This window comes from Pituophis catenifer, unplaced genomic scaffold (assembly GCF_029215685.1).
Source record: "Pituophis catenifer annectens isolate HBS135680 unplaced genomic scaffold, rPitCat1.0.hap2 SCAF_8, whole genome shotgun sequence".
Taxonomy (NCBI): domain Eukaryota; kingdom Metazoa; phylum Chordata; class Lepidosauria; order Squamata; family Colubridae; genus Pituophis; species Pituophis catenifer.
Genome location: NW_027256888.1, coordinates 72,927,746 through 72,952,831, shown reverse-complemented (window position 1 = coordinate 72,952,831; position 25,086 = coordinate 72,927,746). Strand labels below are relative to the sequence as shown.

Sequence of the window (25,086 nt, the reverse complement as noted above, 5' to 3'; positions counted from 1 at the left end):
TCCCCCAAAATAAGACGTCCCCTGATAATAAGCCCAATCGGGCTTTTGAGTGCATGGCAATAAGGCCAAGTGCTTATTTCAGGGTTCAAAAAAATATAAGACAGGGTCTTATTTTTGGGGAAACATGGTAATTTCCCTCATGATGAAGTGATCACTGTTTTTTTTTTAAGTGATCAATTCCTAAATGGGTCAAGGACTGTGGCAACATTTCTATCTAGGTTTAGCTTACAGGAATCAGATGGTGGCTTTCTTTACATTGTCTTTGGTTTTTATGTAATTTATTTATATGCTTTTTTCCCTCCCTGAACCACTGTATATATTTTAATGTTTGTGAGTTTGATTTTGGGACTGTACATTAATATCCAGTATACATTTTTACAATGCTGCACAGAATTGCGAAAAATAGGATAACGCCCTGATGTTTATCCTGAATATCGCTCATAGTCCTCTCAAAGAAGAAAGGATTGTTGGTCAACATTTCATGAAGATCCAAAGTGTGAAAGCTTCGGAAACATAAAATATCAGAATGATCAATCCAACAGCACAATTCCATCACTGATGAGATCATCAATACAATTACGGTATCTGTTTAAAACAGCCTGTGTCAAAATTACACAAGTAATTTTGAGGTTACTGAACCTGAACTGAAATAAGGCTGAAGTTTGATTTTGAGAAAGTACTTTTTATTTACGTATTTTTATTTTGTTTGTGTCCCATCTTTATTACGTTTACAAATAATTCAAGGCAGAGAACATATCGAAGACATCTTCCTCCTCCTATTTTCCCCACTTTAACAACCTTGTGAGCCGAGTTGAGAGCGAGTGACTGGCTAAGGTGGGAGTACAACTCACAGCCTCCTGGTAATTGGCCCAAAGTTACTCAGCTAACTTTCATGTCTAAGGTGGGACTCGAACTCATGGTCTTCTGGTGATTGGCCCAAAGTCACTCAGTTAATTTTCATATCTAAGGCGGGAGTAGAACTCACAGTCTCCTGGTGATTGGCCCCATGTCACCTAGCAAGCTTATAGACTAAGGCAGAACTGGAACTCACAGACTCCTGGTGCTTGGCTCAAAGGCACCCAGCTAGCTTTCATAGCGAAGGCAGGACTAGAACTCACAATCTTCTGCTTTCTAGCCGGTCGCCTAAATAAGCAGTTCATGTGGTCCCAAAACCCCAAACTATGACATGGAACTGAAAGTTCAGCTGATTATAACCGAAACAACAATGGATGTTTTAAAAGAATAAGTCAGCACACATATAAAATACAATCTGGAACTTTTAATTGGTTGATAATGAGACTTGTGGAAGGAAATATTTTTTGACGGCTGCCTCATCCTCTCTCTTTACAGTATTTAAAAGCCACTTTCAAAGCAGCAGATACCATGCATTTAAAATGGACGATATGGAGGGGGCGGTGGCATAATTAAATACAGTATCTGTAGGTAGGAATAATAAAAGAGAAGAGAAAGAATAAGCACCAGAGCTCACGAGCCCTTCTAAAATGAAGCTCCTCCGGCAGGGATACTGCTGTGACCTGCTCTCTCTACCGCATCATGCGCTAAGGGACAGAATGTGGAACACGTCATGCACCCTTCCACAGCTCAAGGACTTCTACCGAAGCCAGCTTTAGACCCCAAGCTTGTTGGCTTGAGTGAGGACGACTTTCAGCACGGGCATGAAAGCTGACGTCTCGCTGAAGTTGCTGGTGCTGACGATGTGGGTGTGGATGTTCAGCCCCTCGGTGTAGTTCCGGGTTTCAATGCTCCTGGCAATGTTGTGCAAACCATTGATTATCATTGGAGAGAGCTGGAAAAGAAGGGGAGAATAAAACATGAGAACCCTCCTTAACACGACGGATCGTTTCAGTGGTGGGATTCAATTCTGTTTTTACTAGGGCGTGGCAGGGGAAGGGCTTGGTGGGCGTGGCAGGGGAAGGATACTGCGAAATCTCCATTCCCACCCCACTCCAGGGGAAGGATACTCTAAAATCTCCATTCTCACCCCACTCCAGGGGAAGGATACTGCAAAATCTCCATTTCCACCCCACTCCAGGGGAAGGATACTATAAAATGTCCATTCCCTCCCCACTCCAGGGGAAGGATACTGCAAAATCTCCATTCCCTCTCCACTCCAGGGGAAGGATACTGCAAAATCTCCATTCCCTCCCCACTCCAGGGGAAGGATACTGTAAAATGTCCATTCCCTCCCCACTCCAGGGGAAGGATACTGCAAAATCTCCATTCCCTCTCCACTCCAGGGGAAGGATATTGCAAAATCTCCATTCCCTCCCCACTCCAGGGGAAGGATACTGCAAAATCTCCATTCCCTCCCCACTCTAGGGGAAAGTTACTGTGAAATCTCCATTCCTCCCAACTCCAGGGGAAGGATACTGCAAAATCCCCATTTCCTCCCAATCAGCTGGGACTCGGGAGGCAGAGAATAGATGGGGGCAGGGCCAGTCAGAATTTTTACTACCAGTTCTCCGAACTACTCAAAATTTCCGCTAGCGGTTCTCCAGAACTGATCAGAACCTGCTGAAACCCACCTCTGAAATTTACTGTAAAATCCCTATTTCCTCCCGATCAGCTGGGACTCGGGAGGCAGAGAATAGATGGGGGCGGGGCCACTTAGAGGTGGTATTTGCCAGTTCTCTGAACTACTCAAAATTTCCGCTACCAGTTCTCCGGAACTGGTCAGAACCTGCTGAAACCCACCTCTTTGTTTGACTCTGTGCTAAGTTTGGCCTTGTCCTGTGTGTGGCAATTAGTTCTCTGGCAGCATTCCAAGGGAGATAAGGGGAATGTTTGTAAACACTCCCCTGCAAGACTGTTTGAGAAGCCTTTTGGACTGGGAATGACAATAATTCACCGCCGTATGAATTAAAGAGGTTTGCCGGGACTAAGTTTGTGCTGTTTACTTTCTAAGGAAGCCTAGGTCAGAACAATAGGCTTAAGATCCAGAAGGATCTTGACGTACTTGAACACTGGGCTCTAACCAACAAAATGCAATTTCATTCATTGGACGTAAGAGATACGCATGGCAATAGATAAAGCTTACCGTCTGATCTCTAAGCTTATCATACAGAAACTCCAGGCGTTTGTTGGCATCATCTAATTTCCTCTTGGTTTGCTATGGGAGGAAGCAGAACAGAAAATTAATGAAAATATTGTCTTATTGCACTGACGGAAAGCCACAGTTGCATCTACCTGTGTTTTCAAGGTGTACATACTTTATACTTTAACCATTTTCGCCCCCGGGAACCCCTTGCATTCAGACTGAATGCAACATCTAAGGATTTTGCACATATAAATCTGTTGTGGTTTGTCCTCTTTTGCATCCTCCAGAGGTGCCATGTCTTTGAATATCTCGCTGCTCCCTTTGGAGAAAAGGAACAGGAAATGCGTGTGGGGGATATGGGCACATGTGTTGGGATTTTAAATATTTGTTTCAAAACCCAGCCAGGTTTCAGCCAAGGGAAATGTATTATGGGGGAAGGAAAAAAAAGATTTACTGGACAGACCTGCCAATAGTCACCCATGCTGTGGCAACATCTTGGCTTGACTGCTACAGGGTGCTCTCCATGAGGCTACCCTTGAGGAATGCCTATAGCATTGTGTTTTTCCTTTGTGTTTTGAAGAAGCAAGACTGACACGTTTTAGATACTCAGCATTGTTCTAGAAAGATCTCAGAATTGCTCTGCCTAGTTTATTTATTTATTCATTTATTGGTTCGATTTATATGCCGTCCTCCTCCGGAGACTCAGGGCGGCTTACAATGCGTTAAGCAATAGCCTTCATACTTTTGTATATACCTGCTTAGTAGGGCTTTTGGCCCCCCCCCTAAGCGGTGTTCTTTTTTATACAAAGTCAGCTTATTGCCCCCACAATCCGGGTCCTCATTTTGCCTACCTCGGAAGGATGGAAGGCTGAGTCAACCTTGAGCCTGGTGAGATTTGAACTCGCAGTAATTGCAGGCAGCTGGCAGCTAAGTGCTATTTAACAGCGCTTTAGTCCGCTGCTCCACCAAGGCCCCTACTTACTCCTACTCCTACTTTAGTTGGATAGCTAAGACTTTTATTTGAGACAGCCTAGAACAGGGGTGTCAAACTCGATTTCATTGAGGGCCACATCAGGGTTGCGTTTGGCCTCAGGAGGCCAGGGAGTGGATGGGTGTGGCCATGACACGGAGGCACCTGTGGTGGCCAACTGTTAAGACAGGATTTCCCTGAGACCTCCCTCACTCTCATAATCTCCTATCTTCTTTTCTTTCCTTTCCTTCTCTCTTCATTCTTTCTTCCTTCCCTTCTTTCCTTATTTTTCCTTCCTTGCTCTCTTCCCATCTTTTTCTTTGTCTTTCCTCTTTCCCTTCCTCCTTTCCTGTCCCTTCTTGCATGCTCAAATGCCAAAGGAAACATTTCTCCTTTTGTTTTTAGTTTGTTTTGCTAGCCCTCTGCCAGCGAAAACGGAGCTCCGTTTTCACCGGCAGAGGCACTGTGGACTGGTCCTTTGCTGTTTCCAGGCTGGCCCCGTGGGCCAGATCTAAGCACCCCATGGGCCGGATGTGGGCTGCAGGCCTTGAATTTGACACCCCTGGCCTAGAAGCTACATACTGGCTTGGGATCAAGAAAAACAAGCTTCTTAATGCAGGCTGAATCCAAGTTCTGGATTTGCATCCTAGCAGTGGGAAGAAGAGAATACTCAATTCTGGAGCCCCTCCAAAGAACAACTGAGAGGTGGTTTGCGACATAATGTTAACAAGTAATTCCTCTGTCCTCTCTTCTATCTAACTTCCAATGGCTCTATGCAGCCGTGGGATCCGTCGGTTTAACAACCGGTTCGGTGATTGTGTGTTTTGTGCGCAGGCATGCACAGTTTTAACAAAACTAACCTTCTCCTTTACTTCTGGGGAGTAACACAGCTGAGGCGCGGCAATCTGTTCTGCCGCGCGAATCAGCTGAGAAGATAAAGGTAAGTAAAATGCAAGGGCGGGCCCACCTGATTGTCGGAGCGAACCGGTTTGCTCCCAGCTGATCATCGGAGCTACCAGTTTGCCCGAACCGGTCTGAACCAGCTGAATCCCACTCCTGGCTCTATGGACCTGTCAAACTGAATTAAACCCACTAATTTTTCCCGGATAATTTTTCTGGCATTTACTTGTAGGCCCCAGGATGGTATAATGCTCAAATCTGTTATGCATTTCAACCTTTTTCCAATATTTGTTTCTACTACTACTTCTATCATTTCCTAACGCTTCCCATCTTGGCTGGGGATGACAGGCGCTATAGAGCTTATCACAAACTGAATTGGAGAAAATGATTAAATGTTTCTCTGTGCATTATCTGAGTAAGTCAGAGAGCTAACAGGACTATGGGAGTCATCTATTTCCTGTTTTAGACATTAACTGTACATGGATATTTTGCATACCTTTAATGTTTGCTTCCCATGGGTGCTGGCAAGCCCTAAAATTTCATCAGAGCTTCTCAGAGGAGGGGCTCCCCCTGTAACTCGCTGCATAAATCACACAGTAGCTGCAATTCTGCAATTTCTCTGATAACTTGATTACATGGAGCATGGGGGAGAGCTGAATTAGGGGTAATAAATCAGTTCTGGTGTGACTTGTCACCTAATGATGGATGTCACAAAAGTTATGGGTGCATGATTATGTCACGCAAAATGCATTAAAAATAATAATAATGATAACAGAGCTGGCGTCTCCTATGAAAGATGTACCGGATCGGTAGCTGAAGAGAGACATCTCTGGATCAAAGCTTCAAAAGTGGTCTTTAGGATGAGATGTTCCTCAGGAATGGGCTTTTTTGTTATCTTCTCCGTGGGCAGGGATTGCATGTGCTGGAGAGAGAAAGAAATAATTGAAGGGTTTTTGGGGGGGGGGGATTTGCGTGGCCCCAGCCTTTTGTCACTGTTGGTAGCAGTGGGCTTGGTGGTTGTTTATGGTTAGCTTCTTTGGCAGTTCCTGCCAGAGGGCAACCCATTATAATATAAAATGAGAGCAAATCCCCACTCCCTACTAGCACTGATGATGTTACCTACCATATTTTTCGGACTATAAGACGCACCAGAGTATAAGACGCAGCAAGATTTCGAAGAGGAAAACAAGAAAAAAAAAGTTTTTGCCCTCCCTGGCCCCCAGGAGTATTCTGCAGGTCTCCCAAACCCCCCATGCATCCCATTTTTGCCCTCCCCAGCCCCCCAGGAGCACTCTGCAGGCCTCCCAAACCCCCTGCATGTCCCATTTTTGCAGGGGTTTTGGGAGGCCAAAAATGGCTGTGTTTGGTATATAAGATGCACCGACATTTCCACCCTCTTTTAGGGTGGGAGAGAGTGAGTCTTATACTCCAAAAAGTACGGTAATTTGGTAATGAAATGTCTGCGAGAGAACAACCAAGGTCAGAGACCACCATGGGCCGCATAGTTCAATCCTACAGACGTTCCCTTCTATAAATTCAGCATAGTTCATATCATAGTCAAAAGTTCAATCATGGACAAAGTTCATATCATAATTCTTTTCACAGTCAAACTTCAGTGGGAGGGACAAGGGCAGGGGAAATCAGCCCAGGCTTCTGCACTGTTGGAATTTCCTGAAGATCTTCCTTCAGGCAGCATTCCAGAATTCCTTCCTAGCAGATATCTCTCCACCTATGGCGTTTTCAGCCTCCTGAGTTCTTCAAAAGATTCCGAGGAAGAGTGTACTGTGGAAAAATTGTGGTTGCGTGAACCTCTTGGGCAAGTAAGAAGTCGGTAACCTCCAAGGAGAATTGCTAGCTTATCAAGACCATCTTACCTGCATGGTGTTTCCCGTTGGAGCTCCTGGTGCTCCTTCCATACTAGACGCCGATACCGTGGGAGTCATGATTGTCTGGACCCCTGGCGGTGGAACATTCTGGAAGGGGTTCTGTAACCCTGGCTGGCCCGGAGGCAGATGGGAGGGCTGGAAGGGAACCTGAGTCGGAGGTGGGGCCGAAGTGGGGGGCTGCTGCAGCTGAGCTTGTGGGTCTGACAAAGGAGTCATGATGGGGGCCGTGATGGGAACAGGTGGCAAGAAGGTATCAGGCACCTACAATGAAAAACAAGGAAGGAATGACATGATGGTGGTTGGCTAATTAAAATGGCTGACTAATTAAAATTCAACGTCATCTCTCACCCGCCCACCCCGTGAGTCCGGCTCCCTTCTTTGCCATCTTGTCTCCTTGATTTTATCTGTTGATGTTTTTATTTATTGTGTTTTTAGAATGAATGATTTTAATGTTTTTCAATGCTTTTATGTTGTTAAGATGCCCCGAGTTGTTGGATACGAGATTGAGGGGGAGGGGAATACAGCAACTCAGAGCTGTTGTTTAAAAAAGAAAAACCTGTAGATAAGAACTGGACAATGCCACTGAATTTCTATTTAAGATTAAACGCGGTTACTATTAACTTTCCGTAACTTATTTTTAGTAACTTTCTAACTTCTGTCCCTATTCGAAAATCACAATACTGTAATGTTTTCAGGATCCCTGCGACATTAAGCTGCATATTTCCGCTGTTTAAGGGGAAACAATGACATGTTTACCACTTCTGCAGTTGTGGGTTGTTGTTGTTGTTGTTTTTTTTTTTTGCAGGGCTGTGGGTCTCAGCATTTCGTATTTCCCAAAATTGCTCTTTTGCCCGTTAGGAAAGCAGAGAAAAGCCATGAACGGCCCAATCTGCATGCCATACTGAACAAATTTTTAGTGCTTCAGGCCACACAGGAAAAAATATAATTCCCATCCACTCCGTTAAAGCAATAATAATAAATTTTGGCATATTGTTTTCCCATAGGAGTAGCTGGAAGGGAGGGGAGGGAAAGAGGAAGCTTGCAGATGTCATGTTTAAAGATGGCTCCATCCTTCTTGCAGGGATAAACCCTGGCTGAGCATTATTTGTCAGCCAGACTGGTACTGATGCGGTCAAGAAGACTCGGTGGCAAGGACCAGCCATGCGCCTGCATCCTAATGGCCAGCGACCCCATGGCAGGCCCAAGAAAAGGTGGATGGATTCAGGGGTGAAATTTGACCTGTTTGGACTGGATTGGGAGAACCGGTAGGGACGATTTGAATTGGTTTGCCAAACCAGTAAAAACCACCCCTGGTTGGCCCTGCCCACGCCCGCCCGCCTGCTGCTCACCCCTTCCGGCCACTTGACCCATTCAACGTTAAATGCTGCAGCAGAGAGAATCTGAACTTTTCTCCCTCCATTCATAGCGGAGCTGCTGCAGGCTGTCCCTTTAAGGTACTTCGACCCCGGGAGGGAGGGGGCCGGGGGGGACGATAAAGGGAGCAGCAGCTCCGCTGTGAATGGAGGGAGAGAAGTTCGGCTTCTCTCTGCCACAGCATTCACTATGAGTCCTTCTGGTGCTCATACATACATTTTTCCTACCGTGTTCTGTGGGCGTGGGGGGGTCATGTGACTGAGTGGCCATGAGTGACATTGAGTTGACCACACCCAGTCCTAGGATGCCCCCCCAAGCCACGCCCAGTAGGGAAAAAATTTGAATGTCACCACTGAATGGACTGCATCCAGGAGGACATGAAATACGTGGGCGTCGCCCCAGATGGACCCAATTGGAAAGGGCTTTGCCGACAAGCAGACCCTTCCATCACGGCGAATAACGCTGGGAAGGAGAAGGCTGGTATTTATCGAGGGTTCACGCTTACGCAGCTAACCTTTTTCTTCTTTCCAGCTCTGCTGAGAGCGGGGGGATCGTTCCAGCCGTTCTGAGGGCCTGCGAGAAGAACAAAGAGTCAGTAGGGCAGAACAGCCGTTTCAAATCCCCTCCCCCCCAAAAAAAAGGGGGGGGGGCTTTGAGCAAAACCAAATTTCACAATGGACCACCAGGAGTGACTCTGAGTCAGCTCAACTTTACTGGTTTTTTTTTTGTTGCAGACGAAAATAAAAAAGAGAAAGTGCTACCTATACCCCCTGGGCTCTGGCCGGTGGAAAGGTGGAATTTAACTCTTAACAAGTAAATAAGATAGAAGCCAATGGGGAAATTGCCAATAGAGTGTTGCTATCTCCATCCAAGGTCAGTGGCTTAATATATGGAATTGTAATAAGCTGGGTCAGGATCTCCAAGGTTAGATCATAACCAGGCTCTGCCAGACTAGATCCATACCCATCTGGTCCAACAGTCTGTTCTCACGAGGGCCAACCAACTGCCTGAGGAAGCCACCGAACTCCCAGCAGATGGCTTTCAGAGATAGTCACACTGCCATCAAGATTACCGTATTTTTCGGACTATAAGACGCACCAAAATTTTGAAGAGGTAAGCAAGAAAAAAAAAGTTTTTGCCCTCCTTGGCCCCTAGGAGCACTCTGCAGGCCTCCCAAACTCTCTGCGGGTCCCGTTTTTCGCAAAACGGGAAGGGGCAGGGCTTTGGGAGGTCAAAAATGGCTATATTTGGTGTATAAGACACATCAACATTTCTACCCTCTTTTATACTCCGGAAAGTACGGTAATAGTTGTTGGATCTCCATATGACTTCTGTGTATTAACCCAAAACTTTTGGGAAGCTTGGCAAGCTGGTAGCCCATATCACCTTCTTCTACATGTACTTCAAGCTTCTAAGCCAACGGTTAGTTGGCTTCTAAACTAACTATTCTAATGTTCCAATGCTTAATGGAAACATCGTCGTACAGCTTTTTCAGTTCTAAACAAGGATGCTCAAGGAAAACGTACACATCTAAATCTAAAAAAACAAAACAAAAAACCAACTAGGCTGGAAAATACTCCCACAAGGTCCATGGTGAGAAAAAGAACAACCTGCGTCACATTAGGAGATTAGAGCTTTTAGCACATGCACATTGACTTGTAAAATGGGGAAAATGTGAGCTCAAATGAAATATATATATATATATCCACCAGGGAATGTGGTTTGCCCAAGAGATCAGGCCGAGCGCCCATGTGCAATGCTAAAAAGATGGGCAGATAATCTGCAGAATATAAATCTAGCTTTGCTCAGTGCTTCTGCTTTTATGATGCTGAGCACATTTTAATCCATTAGGAATCGCTCCTGAGAAAGTCCAACTGAAAATGGAGCTTCTCTGAATGGCAAAACTGCAGGAGCACATATTCCCAGTGGATTTTTTTTCTCTTATTCAGGAATTCCCCAGATTCCGTCCTAAAAATAATCTGGATGGTACCCAGAACTCAATGTTCTGTCCTTCATTCATTCCAAGGGTTGTTCAAATAAAAACAAGTAACGCATTTGTTGCACAACGGTGCTGTTTTTCACCAAGGCCTTTCAGAGTAATTTCTATGGTTTTTTTTTTCCAATCATGAGGTTATCTGATTGTATTTTTTTTAAAGCCAACCAGAATCGGAGAGCCTATAAATGTGCAAAGTAAATGTGAGAAATGCACCAAATGAAAATCATGTGATGACGGAACTGTACGTTTAGCAATACAGGCCATCCATACAGTTCACATCTCAGTCTCCAAGATCTACCCGGCATAAGAAAGTATCAATTCTGCTTTATAAGAATTTCAGTTTCGTCTTTGTGGCTTTTAAGAATGAGGTGAACGTGAAAAAAGTACAAGGTAAGAGGACACGACCGGTATTCGGTCAAAATGCAGAGAATGGCCACTTGCTGGATTTAAGATGACCAATGATTCAGCTTCTGCATTCCCTCTTTCATCAACTAGCCAAACGCCTAACAGAATCTCAATACTTTTTAAAAGGGCGCCAGACTGCAATGGAGTAGATGAAACTGAAATTTTCCTTCCAGCAGATAGTTCCTTGCCTGGCAAATGAGGGGACTCTGAATATACTAATTATAATTCCTGGCAGTTGCACCTCTTAAACTCCCTGATTCATGTTTTTCACAATCTAATGAGAGGTGAGGCTTTTTTTGCTTCTTAGAAACTGAAAAGCCACTTCAGTTTGCTTCCCGCTGCTCTTCTCCCCCTGAAATCTGGCTAATAAGATCTGTTCTGTTACTGTAATTAAAGGCAAAGGTAAAGGTTCCCCTCGCACATACGTGCTAGTCGTTCCGGACTCTAGGGGGCGGTGCTCATCTCCGTTTCAAAGCCAAAGAGCCAGCACTGTCCGAAGACGTCTCCGTGGTCATGTGGCCGGCATGACTAAATGCCAAAGGCACACAGAAACGCTGTTAACTTACCACCAAAGGTGGTCCCTATTTTTCTACTTGCATTTTTTACGTGCTTTCGAACTGCTAGGTTGGCAGAAGCTGGGACAAGTAATGGGAGCTCAGCTTGTTACGTGGCACTAGGGATTCGAACTGCTGACTTTCGATTGACAAGCTCAGTGTCTTAGCCACTAAGCCACCACATCCCTTTTTTTTAACGTAATTACTTGGTTCCAAAATTTTGTCTTGGCATCCCAAACACAGGACATGTGGACAGCCCTTTCTCTACGACAATTTTGGATCTCTTACGAGGCAGATGAGCTTATTCCAGCCTGTGCATTATTTCTATTCTTATTATCTACAAGTGGTGGATTGAGTTGGCCCCAAATGAAAATTTTCATGATTTTTTTGGTTCCTTATCTTGGGGGGGGGGTGTCTACTTGAGAAAGGAACTACATGTAGTCCTCGGCTTACAACCCTTCGTTTAGTGACCATTTGAAGTTATAACGGCACCGAAAAAAGTGACTTGGGACTGTTGGAGCATCCCCATGGTCACGTGATCAGACTCTGCATGCAACTGGCACGCATTTATGACGGTTGCATCATCCCCGAGGTCATGTGATTGCCATTTGCGACCTGCCCAGTGGCTTCCAACAACCAAAGTCAAGGGGGGGGGGAAGCCAGATGTGCTTAACGGCCGTGTCATTCACTTAACAACTGCAGTGCTTCATTTAACAACCGTGACAAAAAAAAAAAAGAGGTCGTAAAATTGGACATCACTCATTTAACAATCGCCATGCGTAGCAAAGGAAACTCTGGTCCCAATTGTCGTTGTAAGTCAAGGACTATGCATATTAGGTAATTTCTGTAAAACTTTTTCATTTGCCTTAATTACACAAATATTTCCATCTTGGGAGCACAATTTCTATTTTTTTAAAAACACCGTATCTTCCAAGCTAGGGACACTATTCTAAAGATAGCATTTCTGTCTCTTGGGTTATAACATGTAGTCTGAATTTTCTTGCTTGTACAAAAATTGATTTACTCGCTATAGAGTTGACTAGACATGAATATTTTGCAGAAAGATTATTAAGAACTTCATAAACTATTTTAACAATTGATCAGAAACTTGATTGGAAAATCCAGATTAGTTACTTTTATTTTACGATCATTTTTATTTTAAAAATGTTTTATTAGAGGCTAAATTTTGTTTAAATAAATTTAATTCACTCGGAATTTGAAATAGCGATTGCATGCAAACTTGTTAGATCCTTTGGTTGAGTTTCATTTATTTTACAACATAATTCACCTTGCAGGAAACTGGCTTGGTCTTGTAAATAATGATATTCTGCAGGTAAAATACAAAAACAACTTAGGAGATATTTTAAACTATATATTACGAGTGATTATTCGGCACCCGGAATTTCATCAAATATGCAATGAATGTACATAATGCTCTAATCTAAGCCATAACAAGGATTCCTTATTTGTGGTTTAACATGTGCAAACTCAGCCACTGAAGATTAGAAAGCTTAGTTTATGGCTCAAACCTACTCTGAATTCATTAATTCTAAAGGTAAAGGTTCCCCTTGCACATATGCGCTAGTCGTTCCTGACTCTAGGGGGCGGTGCTCATCTCCGTTTCAAACCCAAAGAGCCAGTGCTGTCTGAAGACGCCTCTGTGGTCATGTGGCCAGCATGTCTCAACGCCAAAGGCGCACAGAATACTGTTACCTTCCCACCAAAGGTGGTCCCTATTTTCCTACTTGCATTTTTTATGTGCTGGCAGAAGCTGGGACAAGTAATGGGAGCTCACCCCGTTACGTGGCACTAGGGATTCAAACCGCTGAACTGCTGACCTTTCGATCGACAAGCTCAGCGTCTTAGCCACTGAGCCACCACATCCCTTAATTAATTATACTGTAGCTCAATTAAAAAAAAAAGTTAATTAAATTATGGTTTGTTGCAATATGCACAATTGAATGGGTGACTTCTATTTCTTATTACCGAAATGGGGATGGGAAGGAGAGTGTGCCAAAATGAGCACAGACGTGATTGAATTCTGAAAGAATGCTTACGTAGATTTTTCTCCCCGCAGTACAGGGTGGCTTCTGTAACCTTTCCCTCTCCAGACAGTTGGAGCTTTACTACTGATAGTAAAATTCCCATTCCTCCAGATGTGCCTCTGATACGTTGGCTGACAGATTGTTCTTATTTATTTATTTGTGTCCCACCTTTATTATTTTTACCAATAACTCAAGGTGGCAGACATATCCAAATCACCTTCTTCTTCCTATAGATCACCTCCTTCTTCCTTCAACCTTTGGAAGGTGAGTTGGACTGAAAGAGAGTGACTGACCCAAAATCACCCAACTGGCTTTCCTAATTAACAGATTTTTAACAGTAACAAAGTTGGAAGGGACCTTGGAGGTAATCTAGTCCAAACCCCTGCTCACGCAGGAGACCTGCACTAGGGATTCGAACTACCGAACTGCCGACCTTTCTGATCGACAAGCTCAGCATCTTAGCCACTTGAGCCACCTAGTCAGGCACCAAAGTGGGACTAGAACTCAGTTTGCCGCTTTCTAGCCTGGTGCCCTAACCACTAGACGGAATTGGATTTCACTGGTTAAAGACCAATAGTTTCTGAAAGAAACCACTTTGGACAAAATTGTATAGTTGGATCAATGTAATAAGGTTGGAGGTCAAAAACGAAAGGAAGACATCCCAGAATAACTTTTAGGGTCATTCTGCTGAGAACAATGTCTACCTTCCCCCCCCCCCCCACCTTACATTCAGAGATGTAGTAGAGAAGAGGTGTCGAATTTGATTTCATTGAGCGCCGCATCAGGGTTGTGTTTGACCTTGGAGGTCCGGGCAGTGTGCGGTGGGCATGGCCAGGGTGGGGATTGGGGGTGGGGGGGTGACACAGGACCGCACCTCCGCACATATGGTTTTTTTTACACTTATAAAAATAGAGAGGCATACATTTCTGTGATTTTGCTTTTTTAATACATACTTGATCACCTTATGAAAGAGAGACCAGATCAAGGAACTGACTCAGTAGGAAGAATAGAACTTATAAATTATTTACATAGGCCAGGGGTGTCCAAACCTGGCCCCTTGAAGAGTGGTGGACTTCAACTCCCAGAATTCCCCAGCCAGCGTGCGCTATAAATATGAGCAAGTTGCTGGCTGGGGAATTCTGGGAGTTGAAGTCCACCACTCTTCAAGGGGCCAGGTTTGGACACCCCTGACATAGAATATAGTAGCAGAATCCTGCAAGCCTGAAAGGTAAAACAGGTTACCTTTCCTCCCTTATATAACCTTTGAGTCGAGGACGGCCTTCTGAAACACTCTGGCAGCCAAAACGGATGCACCCCCCCCCGGCACCCCGTTTTGGCTGCCAGTGCTGCAGGAGGCTGTCCAGGCCCAAAACGGGATGTGGAGAGGCCACCCGCAGCCCCTCCGCTTCATTTTCGGTAGCAGAGGCACCGCGGGCTGGTCCTTTGCTATTTCCAGGCCGGCCCCACGGGCCAGATCTAAGCACCCCGCGGGCCGCATGTGGCCCGCGGGCCTTGAGTTTGACACCCCTGCAGTAGAGCCATGTCATCTTGGAGAACTTTGTGGAGGTATCTTTCAGATAACGTCCTTGGCTGTTAATGCTCTCCTTGAGATTTATTTAGCGTATGGTTGGCCACACACAGTATTAAAACACTTCATTTTTACAGGTTAAAAACAATAAAAACAATAAAAAAAAACAGTAAGAAAACCTAAAGGGAAAACAGAAATAACATTTCAAAGTTTAATGTCGAGTTTGGAGATCCAATCAGTAGCTGCCGTTGTTATGCAGAGGAAGTCCCTAGAATCTCCTGGATACCTTCTGTTAGGGCATTCCCTCACTATATGCTGGATAGTCTGTCGAGGGGCCCCGCAATCAATTTCTCCTTGAGAAATTTCTTAGAAAAGAAAGAAAAACTAGCTTTGGGGACAAGGAACAACTCGTCTTGAAATCCTGCACTGTGGAAGTTCTGGAGAAGTTTGTCTACACCTCAATTCATGGTTCCTATCTAATTCGGTTGGAAGATACAAGGGCAGCATTGTAAAAAAAAATAAAAAATGGCGTCACTGGGACCACTGTCCATTGGCCATCTTTCACCCTTCGCACAATGAGAAAACAACACCTGCCGTATGGTTGAATACCAATCTGATCTGGACGATCCTGAGGAAGGACAGTAAGGAGACCTACTGTCCATCCCTCCAATGTTGTGATGCTAGCAGTAGAGAGTAGGCTTTTAAGACTTCTAAAGATCAATCTATCCAGGTCAACAAGGGGCATAGCAAATGTCCACCTGAAAGCAGTAGATGCTATGGGGTAGGGTGGAAGAGTAATAGAAGGGATTAGGTCTTAGTTGATGTCTCCTAACACTTAATAGCTTCATCTGGAGTTGGCCCTGGTGTTGACATTCTCCCTAAAAACCAAATTAATCAGAATAGAGCTAGAAGACCCTTGGGGGTCTTCTAGTCCAGCCCCCTGCTCAAGCAGGAGACCCTATAGCAGTGATGGCTAACCTTTTTGCCAACGTGTGCCAGGAGGGGGGGGCGCAGGGTAGGTTCGCACACATATTCTATGCGCCCCGCCCTGCGCATGTGCGCGCAACACCCCCTCTGCTCCTGGCACGCAATGGCCCGGTAGGTCCATTTTTCTTTCTCACCTGGCTCCAGATCCTCTCTATGCATCTGGGAAGGGCAAAAACAGCCTTCCTCACCCCCTCGGAGGCCCTCCGGAGGCCTGAAACGGCCAATTTCCCAACTTCTGGTTGGACAGGAAGAGGATCTGGAGCCAGGTGAGAAAGAAAAACGGGCCTCCCCGCCCCCAGGCCCTCCGGAGGCAGGAAACAGCCTGTTTCCCTACTTCTGGTGGGTCCAGAAGGCCTGAAAATCAGCTGGCCAGCACGCGCATGTGCACCAGAGCTGAGCTGGCTTGCCCACTGATATGGCTACGTGTGCCATAGGTTCGCCATCACGGCCCTATAGTATACCATTTCAGACAGGTGGCTGTCCAGTCTCTTCTTAAAAACCTCCAGTGATGAAGCACCCACAACTTTTGAAGTAAGGTGTTCCACTGATTAATTGTCCTCACTGTTGGGAAGTTTCTCCACAATTCCAGGTTGCTTCTCTCCTTGATTAGTTTCCATTCATTGTTGCCAATGATTAAAATGGCTATATTTATTCCTCTATAGAGGAAATCAAGAACATAGGACTTTTGCTTAAAATTAATCTTATTTTAAGTACCCTGTTTTCCCCAAAGTAAGACATCCCCTGATAATAAGCCCAATTGGGCTTTTGAGCGCATTGCAATAAGGCCAAGCGCTTATTTCAGGGTTCAAAAAAAATATAAGACAGGGTCTTATTTTCGGGGAAACATGGTAGTTATGGTAGTCGCCAGCTAATAAGCAACCTTGACATGGCCCTATTTTTTGGCAGGAAAGGAGTTTAGGTCATTTGATAAGGCCCAGGTTAATGTGGTGTCCTGCATGAGATACGACAGGTTCAAACAAAGTTTCTGCACTTTGTTGCCAGTGGGAAGATGACTCGGTGATTCACTCTTGAGCCATTTATAAATCAATTCCTTTTAGACGTTGGGTGGATCTGCCATCAATATAGCTCCACGCGTATCGAGGCGAAAGTAAGTCCTACTGCTTTCACTGGAACTTACTTCCAGGTAAATGAGTACAGAGTTAGATATATACAGCTTTGAATAGTTGAAAATGGGAAGTTATCTGCCTCTCAGCTGCTATAGCAAGTCTTCAGTCCTAAGAAGAGCCTGCAGGTTGAATCAGGATGACTAAGGTTAGACTTCAAATCTCAGTAATTGAAGCCGGGCTGGATATAGATTGTGAGTTTACACCTTGGGGAAGTTTTTTCTAGACAGTTCACCCTGTGAATCTGCTAAGCATCCTAGAATATAGAATAATAGAGTTGGAAGGGACCTTGGAGGTCTTCTAGTCCAATCCCCTGCTTAGGCAGGAAACCCTACACCACTTCAGACAAATCGTTATCCAACATCTTCTTATAAGCTTCCAGTGTTGGAGCATTCACAACTTCTGGAGGCAAGTTGTTCCACTGATTAATTGTTCTAACTGTCAGGAAATTTCTCCTTAGGTCTAGGTTGCTTCTCTCCTTGATTAGTTTCCATCCATTGCTTCTTGTCCTGCCCTCAGGTGCTTTGGAGAATAGCTTGACCCTGTCTTCTTTGTGGCAGCCCCTGAGATATTGAAACACTGCTATCATGCTTCCCCTAGTCCTTCTTTTCATTAAACTAGTCACACCCAGTTCCTGCAACTGTTCTTCAAATGTTTTAGCCTGCAGACCTGTAACCCTTTTGTTCTTCTTCTCTGCATTCTTTCTAGAGTCTCCACATCTTTTTTTTTTTAATTTGATTTACATGCCGCCCTTCTCCGAAGACTCAGGGCGGCTTACAATGCGTTAAGCAATAGCCTTCATACTTTTGTATATTTATACAAAATCAGCTTATTGCCCCCACAAACTGGGTCCTCAATTTACCCATCTTAGAAAGGATGGAAGGCTTGAGCCTGGTGAGAATTGAACTCACAGTAATTGCAGGCAGCTGGATGTTAAATGCTGCCTTAGGAGGCATTAGCCTCCTACGCCACTCGTGGCAACCAAAACTGGATGCAGTATTCCAAGCGTGGCCTTACCAAGGCACCCTAATTGTTTTTCTTGTTTCCAGGAAAGGGCAACCATCTTAAATCCATACTTGTGGAAGTGGTAACACCTCAACTAAACCTTCACTCTAATAGATAGAGAAAATCTTTTCCCACTGACAAATCAGGCCCTCCTTACTTTCCACTTAGGGTATTATCCTTTTTTAAAAAATGAGGAAATATTAAATTACATCAGTAAAGGAACAGGTTTGTTATTAGGCATTAAAATGTGCCCAAGACCAAAGGGGGCAAAAAGGAATACAAGCAAGGTTTAAAAAGCTCATTTTTTAAAAAGCCACACCTTGTCTATGCCATGCTTAACAAACTTAGAGCAGCAGATGTTGTATCATGCACACATGCTTCTGTTCAGCCCGTCGTGGGGAAACTGCATTTCTTAAATCAGAGGTTCTTAATTCCCGGTCCATGAAGTGGCACCAGTCCGGGGCAGGCCAGTAACCTGGCCCCACAAACCAGCGAAACTCCATCCGCTGTATGCAGGGTAACACATGATACCACACCCCCTCTGGTCCACGGAAAAAAACCTCTCTCTATGTAACCAGTCCCTGGTGCCCAAAAGGTTGGGGGCCTTTGGTTTAAATGGCCTTTCTCAACTAACTCGCAACTGGAAGGCAAACAATTTTTTTTTTTTTTAATTTGATTTATATGCCGCCCTTCTCCAGAAACTCAGGGCGGCTTACAATGCGTTAAGCAATAGCCTTCATACTTTTGTATATTTTATACAAAGTCAGCTTATTGCCCCCACAAACTGAGTCCTCAATTTACCTACCTTAGAAAGAATGGAAGGCTGAGTCAACCTTGAGCCTGGCAAGATTCGAACTTACTAATTGCAGACAGCTGGAGTTAAATTACAATGCATTAGTCTTCTGAGCTATCCAGGCTCCTACACTTCCTTATCGGTGAATATAGATTGATAGTGGGTCACCGGCTGGCTGGAGTTACTGTGTTTCCCCCAAAATAAGACCAGGTATTATATTAATTTTTGCTCCAAAAGATACATTACGTCTTATTTTGGGGGAAAATACAATACTAAACGCCTCCATCTGCTGACGATCTTAACTGGGGCTTATTTTTGGGGCAGGGCTTATTTTACAAGCATCCTGAAAAATCATGCTAGGGCTTATTTTCCAGTTCAGTCTTATTTTCGGGGAAACAGGGTATAATCCATCTGGTTGGAGTTATGACATTTTAAAAATAGGATAGATTTCAGAGAGGTGGGCCAATCATGACTCTGAAATCCCCTAACCCTATAGAATCCATTAGATAGAGATCCATTCCCAACCTTTCCAGCTTGGTGGATCGGCGGAGGAGGCCGTGGTAGGGGGAGAGAGAGGATGGTTTCGGGCGTATGTGGTGCTTTTGCAAATGCAGCTTCATGAGCTTCTGCGGCCTGGTTCCGAATGGGCTAAGGTCCGGCACTGGGCTGTGGACTGGGGGTCGAGGACCGCTGCGTAAGATTACACTGCTGAAGTGGGAAGGGTAATTTACTAAATCCTAACTGTCTATGGAGATTCTCAAGTCATCCAAGTCATGGTTGTCCCAAAGGTGTTTTTTTCAAAAGGCAAATGGACTTTCTGGTTTTTTTTTTTTAAGACCTTTCGCTTCTCGTCCAAGAAGCTTCTTCAGCTCGTCTCAGAGCTGAATCCATTCTCAGAGCTGAAGAAGCTTCTTAGATGAGAAGCGAAACGTCTTCAAAGAAAACCCAGAAAGTCCAGTTGCCTCTTGAAAAAAGCACCTTTGGGATAAATCCTAACTGGGTTCTTGTTAAAAAGTAAAGGTTCTTCTCGCACATGTGCTAGTCGTTCCCGACTCTAGGGGGCAGTGCTCATCTCCATTTCAAAGCCGAAGAGCCAGCGCTGTCCGAAGACAGTCTCCGTGGTCATGTGGCCGGCGTGACTAAAACGCCAAAGGCGCACGGAACGCTGTTACCTTCCCACCAAAGATGATCCCTATTTTTCTACTTGCATTTTTTACGTGCTTTCGAACTGCTAGGTTGGCAGAAGCTGGGACAAGTAATGGGAGCTCACCCCTTTACGCGGCACTAGGGATTCGAACTGCTGAACGGCCGACCTTTCGATCAACAAGCTCAGCGTCTTAGCCACTAAGCCACCGCATCCCTATGGGTTCTTGCTAGTTTCTAGTAAATTTGTTTCTGAAAGGGGGGGGTAAGGGGGAGATGTGCTAAGACATCAAATAAGATTTTTCGTACCTAAAACAGGTATGAAAAAAAGGAGTACCCTCAAAATAACATTTAAAAATCACCTCCATGCATCATATCTTTGCTCTCCAGTGGTCTCACTCACAAAATGCAGCAGAAAACTACAGCATTCTCAAAAATGGCTGAAGCCAGATTGCTTCAAGAAAGTGCCTACACTTTCTGCAAATTGAAAAACAACAACTAGGTTTTGCATGGATGGATATTTTATACAAGCATTACCAAACTTACTGCCTTCTAGGTATGTTGGGATTACAATTCCCATCACTCCCAGCCAGAGCAGCAGGACAAGGAGGGGTGTTTACAGCATGGGTACAAGCATAAAAATAAGGTGCACCAAGAATGCCAGTCCAAGAATCCGTATAGAGATAAGATCTTGGAGGTCCCGAAAAGTTTAGTGCTTAGACAAGGATGTGAAAGGCCCTGCCTCCATATCTCAGTCTGATGTGAAGCTCGTTACGTTCTACAGTAGTGGCCAAAATTGTGGAAACCTTTTGGGAAACGTATATTTTCTAAAACTAGCTAATAACACCACTTTTTTTGTAGTAGTGCCATAAAATTATATATCAATGGAAAGATAATTTAATCAAGAATGTAATGCAATAACTTTTATGAAGGATTTGCTATTAGAATAGCAGTTACAGTATAAAGAAGTAAAGTGAAACACGTAGAAAAAAATGAGATATACAAAAATTATCACCATAGAAAAAAAGGGTTATACAAAATTTATCACCATGTCAGTTAATAGTTGGGTAACCTTTAGCATGAATTACAGCCTTACGACGTCTTCCCATGGAGTGAACCAAGTCTTTCAGTTCTGCAGCTGTTATCATGTGAAACCAAGATGGAATGATTGCTTCTATTAACTGGGTTTTATTGCTGGGTCACTTCTGACTAACAGGTTTCTTTAGTCGGCTCCATAGATTTCCAATTGGGTTAAGGTCTGGGCTATTCCCAGGCCATTCCAGCAATGGAATAGGATTATCTTGAAACTCCAACCAAAAGTGGTATGATTAGCCATCAAACCTCAAAAATACACTTTTCCTAAAAGGTTTCTACAATTTTGGCCACCTCTGTATAGCCAGGAGTCTCCAAACCTGCAACTTTAAGATCTATGGACTTTAACTCCCAGAATTCCCCAGCCAGCATGGCTGCCTGCAGTATTCTGGGAGTTGAAGTCCCCAAGTCTTAAAGTTGCCAAGTCTGGAGACACCCCTGTTCTATGAGATCGGTTGTGGGCTGGATTCACACATCATACTGGAACAGTTGTGAAACCAATCCTACTGGCTCTGACACCAGATCCTGGTTAAAATAAAACTGTGGTTTGGCACGATGCATGAAATCAACCACCAGGCCACGGTTTGGCGAAAGACATTTACATTAAGTGCTCGAAACCTCTTGGAAGGAAGGATGAGAATAAACATGTCAGTAAATAAAAAGAGCAGCACGCTGATGTCACAGCAAGGATTCATGGCTGGTGAGCCACAGATTGCAAACAATAGCTAAACAATCCTGGGACAGAACCAAAATAGACAAAGAGCCAGATTCTCTTCTTCCCCAGTCTCTTGAACCAAACAGCTTGTTGCTCCTACAAGCTGCTGATTCAGAGCTGCCAACTCCTTCTGACAGGCACAAACACGCTGGCTGTCTTTTGGTGAGCAGCTGTACGGTGCCTTTTAACCAATAAAAGTTAATGGAAGCTGCCTTTCCTAAATATCCCGTAAAGCAGGTGTGTCAAACTCAAGGCCCACTAGCCGGATCTGGCCCGTAGGGTGCTTAAATCAGGCCCACAGGGCCAGCCTAGAAATATCAAAGGACCGGCCCAGGGTGCCTCTCCTGGCCAAAATGGGCCACGGGAAGGCGCATGCGGCCCCCCCATGGCCCATTGGCCTCCTCCAGCACTCCGCCAGTCAGAAACGGGCCACGTGGAGGCTTTGGGAGGCCCATTTTCTGCCTCCCCAGCCTCCAGGAGCACTCTGCTGGCTGAAAACAGGTCATTTTTGGCCAGGAGAGTTCGCTGGAGGCCAGGGAGGCTGAAAAGGAGGCACCATGTGCGCCCCCCCATGCCCCATTTTGGCAGGGTGCTGCAGGAGGCATCCATCCCATCTCGCTTCCTGTCCTCCCACCCCCACCCCACCACCTGTGGAGGAGACCTACAATGCTGATCTGGCCCTTGAAGAAATCCAGTTTGGCACCCCTGCCATAAAGAAACAGGGAGGAATGCCAAGTGCACCCTAGCTTAAGAGGAGCCACAAATCTATTGTCTTAATTGCTCTGAAAAAGGATACGAGGAAGCGTGGGATGCTAGGCAGCGTGCAAAGAGGGCCAACCCTCTGCAATTGTCAAAATGCGCCCCCGGATGCCGTGTCAAACCACAAGACAAATCACCACACACAGACATGCAACGATAATAAGAAGAAATGTAAAAGGCACCCTGTCTCAATATGCCATGCAAATACCCCCGCAGCCCTTTTAAGCGCAGACCTGTTCTTTGGGAAGCAGCCAACTCACTGTTCGCGGTCTCTGTACCTGTTGGTCCAGGAGGCAACGTGTACGACGGCAGAGAAGATGGTGGAGCTCCTGGCCGGCCATGCTGGAAGGAGGCACCGGAAGTAGGGGGAGGAGGAGGAGGAGGAAGAGAAGAACTGGGATTCAAGCTGGTTGGAGAGGCCTGGGGTTGGGAGGAGTATAAGGGGGGAGGCATGGCACCGGCAGGGTTAGAGGGCATATAAGGGGGGTTAGAGGTAGCGTAGGAGGTCGAAGTAGGAGGGGCAAGAGGAGGTTGCTGCGGCTGATACGGTCGAAAAGAAAACGGTTGGGTTGGCTGACAAGCTACATTGGAGAAGAAAAAGAACAACGTTAGTAAGAAAAACTCGCTAATTACTAATTCTTTAAGATGATAGGTAACCTTCAGCTCACACCCTTTTGCCTAGTCACCAATTGAAGTCACAACGGCACTGGAAAAAGTGACTTATAAGTACAGGTAGTCCTCAACTTACGACCACAATTGAGCCGCAAATTTATGTTGTTAAGGGAGAAATTTGTTGAGTGCATTTTGCCCCCTTTTACGACTTTTCTTCCCACGTTTGTTAAAGAGAATCATTTCTTCTTCTTCCTAGCGTATTCCCGCAGGTGCAGGGTCCGCTTTTCGGATCCTTGAATGTCACTTTACGCGGTCAGCTGCGTATCCAGGGCGCAGCCCCGCGGCCTGCATATCTTTGTTGATGGTGTCTTGCCATCTCTGTTTTTGGACGCCCGCGAGGTCGCCGGCTGTTGACTTCTAGTTGGTAGGCAGTCTTGGCCACAGTGGAAGTTGCTGCTTTCTGGACATGTCCATACCAGCGGAGTCGGCCTTCTCTCATCTTCTCTATAATTGGTGCCACACCAAAATGCTGTCGAATGATGTCATTTGTGATGTGGTTGAGAAGGAAGATGTCCGATATCCAACGGAGCATTCACATTTCCATGGCATGGCATGGAGAGAGCTTTCGGTCCCTGCTGTTGCTGCCCAGGATTCAGTGCCATACAGTGCAACAGGGTGGATGGTTGTCTTGTAAATCTTAGATTTAAGACGGGTTGGCATTCGTCTGTCACATAGCACACCGGTGAGTTCTCGCCAGCGCATCCAGGCTGCATTCACCCTTGTTAAGCGAATCACTGCCGTACTTAAATTAGTAACATGGCTGTTAAGTGGCTTCCCCGTTGCCTTTGCTTGTCAGAAGAACACAAAAGGGGATCAAGTGACCCCGGGATGCTGCAATGGCCATAAGTGCAAAAAACAGTTATAAATCACTTTTTTCAAGCGCCATTGTAACTTCAAACAGTCACTAAATGAACCGTTGTAAGTCGAGGACTATCTGTATCTGCAATTCTTTCAGATGACAGGTAATCTTCGATTTACATCCATTCGTCTAGTGACCATTTGAAGTTACAACGGCACTGAAAAAAGTGACTTATAAGGAGTAAGTGACTTTCACACTTACTACAGTATCCCATGGTCACATGATCAAAATCCAGGCACTTGGCAACTGGCATGTACTTATGACAATTGCACTGTCCCGGGATTAGGTGATCACTATTTGTAACCTTCCCAGCTGTCTTCCGACAAGCTAGATCGATGTGGGGAGGCCAGATTCACTTAACAACTGTATGATCCTGTTAACGACGACAGTGATTCGCTTAACAACTGTGGCAAAAAGGTTATAAAATGAAGCCCAACTCACTTAGCAACTGCCTTGCTTAGTAACAGAAATTTTGGGATCCATTGTGGTCGTTAAGTCGAGGGCTACCTGTACAGACCTCTGGCAGGTTTCTATTTTAACGGTGAAAAAAACCACCAGAAGGAAATTTTAGACAGAATTAAAACATCCACATATGAACAAGGCAGAACTTACTTTACAGGTTTATATCGGTAGAAGATATTTATCATCCAAGTGCAGTTTCCCCCCACTCCCTTTGAAATGCGATAATTAAACTTGGACATACAATCAGTCAGTCTAAAAGCACAAAATAGTTTGCCCAGAATAGAAATTGCTAGGCTGTGAAGAATTGTTACACTAGTTATTGATTAGGTTGGGGGGGGGGGGGAAGAGAGGGGTGGGAGAGAAAATCATATGAATTATCACAAAACTGCAGCTTTTTGACTGCAAAATCTATATATATAAATTTGATTTATATGCCGCCCTTCTCCGGAGACTCAGGGCGGCTTACAATGCGTTAAGCAATAGTCTTCATACTTTTGTATATTTTATACAAAGTCAGCTTATTGCCCCCACAATCTGGGTCCTCATTTTACCTACCTTAGAAAGGATGGAAGGCTGAGTCAACCTTGAGCCTGGTGAGATTTTCATTTTTTAAAAAAATGCCTCTAAGATGTCCTGGGGGAAATTGATCAACTAGAGCTGCAAATAACATAGTACAATACAGGGGCGAAATGCTCCCGGTTCGGATCAGATCAGGCGATCCGGTAGCGATTGTGGCAGGTGGTTCGGAGAACCGGTAGC

At 45.0% G+C, this 25,086-nt stretch overlaps 1 protein-coding gene across 8 annotated transcripts in view; it reads right to left on the bottom strand.

Annotated features, from left to right (window-relative positions):
• Nucleotides 1-1,259: 1,259 nt before the first annotated feature.
• Nucleotides 1,260-25,086, bottom strand: part of SEC31A (SEC31 homolog A, COPII coat complex component) — a 67,523-nt gene continuing 43,696 nt past the window's right edge. For 3 of the 8 annotated variants that reach the window (XM_070948885.1, XM_070948891.1, XM_070948888.1), the window contains 7 exons: nucleotides 22,613-22,915; nucleotides 12,432-12,470; nucleotides 8,694-8,761; nucleotides 6,803-7,075; nucleotides 5,731-5,850; nucleotides 3,059-3,130; nucleotides 1,260-1,807 (listed from right to left, as the gene is read on the bottom strand). In XM_070948885.1, the coding sequence (XP_070804986.1) occupies nucleotides 1,628-1,807; nucleotides 3,059-3,130; nucleotides 5,731-5,850; nucleotides 6,803-7,075; nucleotides 8,694-8,761; nucleotides 12,432-12,470; nucleotides 22,613-22,915 (1,055 nt within the window). In that variant the 3' untranslated portion in view covers nucleotides 1,260-1,627. Of the gene's footprint in view, nucleotides 1,808-3,058; nucleotides 3,131-5,730; nucleotides 5,851-6,280; nucleotides 6,711-6,802; nucleotides 7,076-8,693; nucleotides 8,762-12,431; nucleotides 12,471-22,612; nucleotides 22,916-25,086 lie in introns of those variants that run through there. The other 5 variants (XM_070948889.1, XM_070948892.1, XM_070948890.1 and 2 more) reach the window with 3 other exon arrangements.